Raw genomic sequence first — 8084 nt, 5'->3', positions numbered from 1 at the left:
AAACCTTGTAATCTTAGAGAATAAATCCAGTATCAAAAAAATAGTTGACAGGCTGGGCGAGGTGGCTCATGCCTATAATCCCAGCACTTTCGGAGGCCAAGGCGGGCGGATCACCTGAGGTCAGGAGTCTGAGACCAGCCTGGCCAACATGGTGAAAACCTGTCTCTACCAAAAATATAAAAAATTAGCCAAGCATGGTGGTGCATGCTTGTAATCCCAGCTACTTGAGAGGCTGTGGCAGGAGAATCACTTGAACCAGGGAGGCAGAGGTTTCAGTGAGCTGAGATTGCACCATTGCACTCCAACCTGGGCAACAAGAGCGAGATTCTGTTTCAAAAAAAAAAAAGAAAATAGTTGACAGATTTCACTGACTCTATATAACACTCTCCCTCCCAATCTTGTTGTGTCTAGAATTGTTTTCTTTATAATATAATACATTATGGGGAACAAAGAACAAGGAGAAAATGGAGGAACTGGGAGTGCCAAGCTGAAGAACATGTAGTCTTACTCTGGCCATTCATTCTAGAATTATACCAAGCTACAACCATTGTGAAGAAGAAGGGACAGAACTAGGCAGTGGGGAATAGAAATGGCTTTCTCTTCTCTGTAAGCAGGCAGTAGTCATCTCTAAAGATTTTTCCCCAAAGAGATTTTAAATTCCTGATGGGAGCTTAAAAAGCTAAGAGTAAAATACATTTATTTATAAGACCCTACTAGAAGAGGTGTGTGTGGGTGTGTGTGTATGTGTGCGTGTGCGCGTGTAGACAAGGAATACAGAATAGTAGCAGAAGGCTGTCTCCCTACTCCTAATGGGATTTTGTAGCAGCATGTGCGAGTTTGTTTCAGAAGTCAAAAATGAACAGATGTTAGTATAAATTACCTCTGTGTCTGATGTCTTGCAAATTAAAAGCGCGGTTGGCATCACTAAACAATTTCACTAGGTTTGGGGGGGTGCGGTTAGCGAGCGGTGATTACTGTAGCAGGTCGGTAAGAATCTTCGCACTGCAGCAAAGCAAGGATAAAGAAATGAGGAATAAAATAAGGGCTATATGAATTAATCAGAAATGTTAACATCTCTGATGACAAGTGAACAGGAGGGCACATGCTCTGAAGCAGCCCCTGACCCACAGCAATTTCTGTGTGCACAAAAAGGGGTTGGTGCTTAGCATCTGATTTATAGGGCACAGCCCTCTTTTAGGGAGCGGCTGTGTCATACATTCGTATATCTCCTATATGGGACTGGCGAGTAGGAAAACTTTCTCTCCTCCCATGTAGGAGATGATGTCTTTTGAATTACTTCTACTTTTACAGTGGTTTCCTGCAGCTCTGTGTACTTGGATTAGGTTGAAGGGGGAGGAATGATTGAGTGGAAAAAGGGTTGTTAAATAGGATTGGTTAAATTCAAGGAGAGCTTGCCACTGAGAGACTTCAGAATATCTATTTATTTTTCCTTTTAAACCCTTTTGACCCCTTAAATTGTGTGGATCTTTTAAAATTCTAAGTCTTAAAATATTGGTCATTTTCCCATTTGAGGAAAAACAGTAAGGAGTTGGTGAGTCTGAAGGTCAGCAGGCAGAAATCATTTGTTAGAACAGTGCAGTGCTCCAGGCCCAGGATTTTTGGAACAAGGCTCTGTTCTCTCCAGAAGAGTTTTGTATTGCCCCTGTCTGGTTTCCAGAGCTCCTGCTTCTAGCCATGTTGCAGGATCATTTGTTACATGTTTAAACTTGAGAGTAGGCAGATAACCCATCTAGTAGAAATAAGTGAGACCCAATCTGCCCAAAAGTATAAGTAAATTTCTTTTCCTTCAAGCTGAGAAGAAAGATGCCAAGGAACGGAGTTTTTTGTTTGCTAGCCTCCCTTTGTGCAGTTTGTTCATTCATTTATTCATTCATTCATTCATTCACTCACTCAGAAAATGCTAAGTCTGAGAGAGCTTAACCCCTCTGGAATATGTTTCGTTAATGATTGGCACTATACCAAGCATGTTCATTGCTAATATCCAAGAGAAAAGTAGGGTATTAACATGCTGTGCATTACAAATGAAGAGACTGAGGCTCAGAGATCTGCCCAGTCCAAGGTGTCACCCTGCTGGTAAGTGCTAGAGCTGGAACTTAAACTGAGTTCAAATCCTGTGTTCTCTGCAAGAAGCCCATGCTACCTCCTATGGGCAAGACAGTACTTGATTGGATTTTCTCTAGAGTAGTTAGTTCTTGACCTCAATCTCTCCATGAACTTGGCATTATTTGCATTAAGGGAAATGATTTTCTTGCCAAATAAGCAAGGCACATTTAAAAAGACTCCCATCATGTAGAGAGTAGAGCACTGAGGGCCACTAACTAGTCATATTTGTTGATGGAAAGGAAGGAAACTAACATTTTTTGCATTTCTACTTGGTTCTAGTTCTTTGGTGTATTATAATTTATCCAGTCAACACTTACTCAGCAGACACTAGGTCTGCTGACTCTGTAGCAGGTCGGTAAGAATCTTCGCACTGCGGCAGAGCAAGGATAAAGAAATGAGGAATAAAATAAGGGCTATATGAATTAATCAGAAATGTTGCCATCTCTGATGACAAGTGAACAGGAGAGCACGTGCTCTGGAGTTTGGATCTGATTGTTTGGATCTTTTGCCAAAGGAGAGAAGACCAAAGCGCTAAACAGTGTCTGCCTTCAGTTTTTACATTTTAGTGGAGGAAGACAACTATATAAGCAAGTAATTGCATGCAAGTCTTATAGGAACTTTGCTTGTACAGGATTTGCTGTAAATCCATGAAGAAAGGAGTGGTCTGTTTGATTTGGTCTGGGTTGGGGTTGTGAGCACATGAGGCAAGACCCAACACTGGGCTTCTATGCCTAGTTAATGGAATTTCCTTTCCCTTTGTTGGAGCACAGGAACTAGTGAAAGATGGGGAATGTATAGACTGAAGTTACAAAAGCCTCCCTGTGGTCCCAGAGGTTGTGTTGTTTTATTTCTTCATTGTACAAGAAAACAAGAAACTTAAACTTAAGTTGGGGCAGAGGGAAGCTGGAGGCCATTCATCTAGCTCCATTTGCTCTGTACCTGGGAAAGGCAACAAGGAGGCCAGGGTGAAGGTCCTTCTAATTCCTGAGGGTGCCTCCCTAGCCACTTCACTTCTTTGGCCAGGATGGAGATGTGTTCTTGGGAGACCACACAGCCTACCCTGTGCCAACTGCATGGTTCCAGAAGGCCTGGCTTCCAGAGCCAGCCATCAGCGATCAGAAACTTTCTGCACTGTTAAATCCATTTGAGAAATCTGAAAACATGGCCTTGCAGGATGAGGATGAGGAAGGGGCTGTTACACTACTTATGTTTTCTGAGATCTAAAATGGGGGACCTCTGGAGTGGCCCTTGTAATTGAGAAATGTTTTACTTTCATTTTGGAGCCTTATATGTAGGAAAGTAGCTGTATAAACCCACTTGTAACTACAGCATTCAAAGATTGATGGTGCTGAAAGCCGGGGAAAGACACATAAACCTTGGCTGGCTATATTAAATATTAGTAGGACTGACAATGCCAAGGGAGAGAAGACCAAAGCTCTGTAAACCCTACTTTATGACACCATCCACAGATGAACTGCACTGAGGGAATATAAACCCTGTTACATTACAGTATCCAGGGACTACCACTGCTGAGAGATAGGGTAAATGATCTCTAATTTTGATTTGAGATTATCAATGTCCAGAGACCAGCAACCCAGAGAAGACTAATCTTGGTTGGATTTTAGGCTCCAAGAGCAAACCCCCTGAGATAGTGAACATGAGTATTAGGTTAGATTCTTGAGACAGAGATAGGTTTTGGGGGAATCCCCTGGTTGTTTAAAGGTGGGTGATAAAATATTTCCCAGTCATTTGGCGTGTATCTCAATTGCCAACTTCAGAATAGCTTTGTACAGTTTTAGTTGTCTATAGTGGTTTGTTTTTACCCCCTTTTAGGAGGTTAGTTGGTGATGATTGAATCTGTTGTGATAGCAACTTGATATATAATTTAAATCAATCTGCATTTTTAAATTAAATCTTTCTGTGATACGGCCGGGCACAGTGGCTCACACTTGTAATCCCAGCACTTTGGGAGGCCGAGGCGGGCGGATCACGAGGTCAGGAGATCGAGACCACGGTGAAACCCCGTCTCTACTAAAAATACAAAAAAATTAGCCGGGCATGGTGGCGGGTGCCTGTAGTCCCAGCTACTTGGAGAGGCTGAGGCAGGAGAATGGCGTGAACCCGGGAGGTGGAGCTTGCAGTGAGCGGAGATTGCGCCACTGCACTCCAGCCTGGGTGACAGAGCGAGACTCCGTCTCAAAAAAAAAAAAAAAAAAAAATCTTTCTATGATTCTTTTTTCAGATTTTAGGTTTTCATTTATCATTTGTTTACTTTGTGATTCCAGCCAGAGAGATGACACGGGGGAAATTCCTCAATATTCTAGAGAAGCCCAAGAAGTAGCAGCTGCTTGCGGACAGGATGTCCTGGGGTCCGAAACCAAGCTCCCTTCCCGGTGCACCTCTAACAATGCACACCTCACTGCTTGCTTGGGAGAGGCCAGAGGGTGTACCTCCAGGACTGCCCTCTCCCCTGCTCCTGGCACTCTATGCGTCTGAGGACATTCAGCAGCAAGAGAAGAATCTGCTCTACCCAAGGATCATTGCAGTTACTCAGTCAACTTTCAGACTTGAACCTTCTTAGCCTCGGATATTGGTAACAGCTGAGGGCATATCATTCTTAAAGGTCAAAGTCCTGCTTTCTCATTTCTGGAAGTGATTCAGGAGCCCCAGGATCTTACGGTTGATTTGACTCAGTCATGGCAGTCAGTTGTGACATGTTGATTGGATGGGTTCTTTTGAATTGTTCTTGATCTCTTAGAAAGTGTTTATGATGTGAGGAGACCGGAGACCAAGTAGATTCTGGACCAGACCATGCAGCCTGACCTGTGAACTCTCCAGTATATACTAAGTTCCCAGAATCCCCAGCTGGAGAAACCAGAATCTTCTCGAAATGTATATCTGTTTTTTAAAACTTCTGTACTCTTATGATAGTCCCATTTGCTTTTCATTCCTTACTTCCCAGCCCCACCTTCCAGTTCTGACTTCGGGCAGAGGGATCCCTGAGTCCCTCCTGGAATTAGCTTGTATAGTGAAAGGCCCATCCAAGGTTGTCTAAAGACCAATGTGAAGGTGACGGAAAGGACTTTTGAGTTCTAATTAATCTGTTACAGATTCAAGCAAGAAAGTCAATGTAGCCTGAAAGACAAGAAACGGGGTGGTTTATAGGAGTTCCCATTTGGTTGAAAGCTAGAAGCCCTAATTGACCTTAAAGGAACATGCTATGGGATGGTGGGATTGTCCCCTCTGATAGCACGTATGAGATAGTTCATCTATATAATAGAAACACACACACACGAAAGAGAATCTTCTGACTTAAATACAACTTTCATGGAGTTCTTCACCACTTATCTGTCTCTGTTAAAATCCGAAAATCTAGCCCATGGGTAAAATCTATTATATGTGTTCTCCATATTTCTCATATAAGCCAGTCTCCAGTATCTGATGTTTTAAGAAGTGCATGGAGTTTCCTAAACTTTGCACAAAAGAATATCCTGGGGCCGGGCATGGTGGCTCACGCCTGTAATCCCAGCACTTTGGGAGGCCAAGGCAGGCAGATCATAAAGATCGAGACCATCCTGACCAACGTGGTGAAACCTTGTCTCTACTAAAAATACAAAAATTAGCTGGGCGTGGTGGCACACGCCTGTAGTCCCAGCTACTCGGGAGGCTGAGGCAGGAGAATCGCTTGAACCCAGGAGGCAGAGGTTGCAGCGAGCCAAGATCATGCCACTGCACTCCAGCCTGGGCGACAGAGCGAGACTCCATCTCAAAATAAATAAATAAATAAAAAAGAATATCCCGGCCAGGCGGCGCACGCTTGTAATCCCAGCACTTTGGCAGGCTGAGGTGGGCAGATCACTTGAAGTCAGGAGTTCGAGACCAGCCTGGCCAACATGGTGAAACCCTGTCTCTACTAAAAATACAAAAATTATCTGGGCGTGATGGTGCATGCCTATAGTCCCAGCTATTTGGGGGCCTGAGGCACGAGAATCGCTTGAATTCAGGAGGTGGAGGTTGCAGTGAGCCGAAATTATGCCACTGCACTCCAGCCTGGGCAACAGAGTGAGACTCTGTCTCAGAAAGAAAAAAAAAAAGAATATCCCTGTGACAATAGTCTGATGGTGTTTGGACACAAGAAAATTATGGTTTTGAGTCGTGAGTGTTTGCTAGGGCATGGCACTCTTCAGTTTAACAGCTGATCCATTAAACATTTTCTGACATTTGTGCCTTGTTCTCATGCTAGAATTAATGCTGGATTTTTCTCTCATTTGACCATCCATGTAGTTTTACTTATTGAAAGGAAAAAAGACTTAACACAAGATAGGAAAGATGAGTATGAGAAGTAAAACATTCTGCCGGGGTGCTACATAGAAGGTTAGGTTGTAGGGGCTTTGATTTTAATTTAAACTTATTATCGATTGATATTTCTGTATCTCACTAAATGCGGTTGAAGAGTGTGTGTGTGTGTGTGTGTGTGTGTGTGGCCAAAAAATAGTGCCATAATGTCAAATTTTTCCTTTGCTCTGTTTTTGAGAGTTGATGACATCAGGCACTTTTCAGCGTTTGGGGAAATTGATTGGGATACCTCCCCCAAACCAACTCAAGTCTGTAACTGGAAGCCAGGTAGTTGGTTTTCTGGTCTGCTTTGGCCTCTTTCTTTTACCGTCATCTTATTCACCAGCACTTAATGTAAGTAGATGTTTTAGAATTGCGATATTTATTGGTTTTGTATTTGTCATCCTTAGAAATGTTAATGATGTATTTTTATATTGATAATATAAATTTATGTACAGTATGTGCGTATATGTATTTCAGGATGTTAGTATTGTACTTTGTATGTGATGGTTTCTGTGTCTTCATAATAAATATGTCCCTTTTACAGGAGGGTGAGTTTTTCCTCAGAGGGCCGAGTTGGATATTTAAAGCACAGACCTCATCAGAAAGTATAACTATAATGATAAATAATCCACTGTTTTCCCCCTTAATATACTTAATGGATAGTTTGGGGCTTTACAGTCATCTACTTGGTCTCCTGCCTTCCAGTCTATCCTACCACTGCCCAACACCCTAAAGTGGTATTTAGAAACCTTTAATACCTGCCGGGCGCGGTGGCTCATGCTTGTAATCCCAGCACTTTGGGAGGCCGAGGCGGGCGGATCACGAGGTCAGGAGATCGAGACCACGGTGAAACCCCATCTCTACTAAAAATACAAAAAATTAGCCGGGCGTGGTGGCGGGCGCCTGTAGTCCCAGCTACTCGGAGAGGCTGAGGCAGGAGAATGGCGTGAACCTGGGAGGCGGAGCTTGCAGTGAGCCGAGATTGCGCCACTGCACTCCAGCCTGGGCGACAGAGCGAGACTCTGTCTCAAGAAAAAAAAAAAAAAAAAGAAGCCTTTAATACCTTCCCGTGTCTACTAATAAAGTCTCAATCTCTTGACCCGGCATTTTAAGACTCTCTGCGTGTAATCCTAAGCAACCCTTCCATTTAGTTTTCTTCCTCTGCTATATATGAAGTCTCTGTTGCAGTTACTCTGAACGTTCCCAGTTTCTCACTTGAGTGCCTTTGCTCCTGCCTTTGAGTTCCTAGAAGGTCTTGGATCCATTTTGCATCTAGCAAACTTATGCTTCTTATAATCTCCTGATGATCCAGCCGGAAATGGTCCTTCCCCTACATTCCTATAGCATTTACCCATATCATCCCTGTGACTCTTACCACACTCTGCCTTATATTTAAGTGGTCTGAGTACTTTTTCTTTTTGAGACAGAGTCTCACTCTGTTGCCCAGGCTGGAGTGCAATGGTGCAATTTTGGCTTACTGCAACCTCTGCCTCCGGGGTTCAAGCGATTCTCTGCCTCAGCCACCCTAGTAGCTGGGATTACAGGCACATGCCACCATGCCCAGCTAATTTTTGTATTTTTAGTAGAGATGGGTTTTGCCATGTTGGCCTCAAGTGATCCTC

The 8084-nt window shown here is 43.4% G+C and overlaps 1 protein-coding gene across 1 annotated transcript in view; it reads left to right on the top strand.

Moving 5' to 3' along the window:
* The window catches only part of LIN52 (lin-52 DREAM MuvB core complex component), a 121304-nt gene extending 115083 nt beyond the window's left edge, over nt 1–6221 (top strand). The window contains exon 6 of the mRNA XM_032179582.2: nt 4410–6221. Coding sequence (XP_032035473.1) covers nt 4410–4465 — 56 coding nt within the window. The 3' untranslated portion in view covers nt 4466–6221. The remainder of the gene's footprint in view (nt 1–4409) is intronic.
* Nucleotides 6222–8084: the final 1863 nt, after the last annotated feature.

Source organism: Hylobates moloch, unplaced genomic scaffold (genome assembly GCF_009828535.3).
Source record: "Hylobates moloch isolate HMO894 unplaced genomic scaffold, HMol_V3 SCAFFOLD_16, whole genome shotgun sequence".
NCBI lineage: Eukaryota > Metazoa > Chordata > Mammalia > Primates > Hylobatidae > Hylobates > Hylobates moloch.
This window is presented reverse-complemented; position numbering and strand designations above follow the sequence as displayed.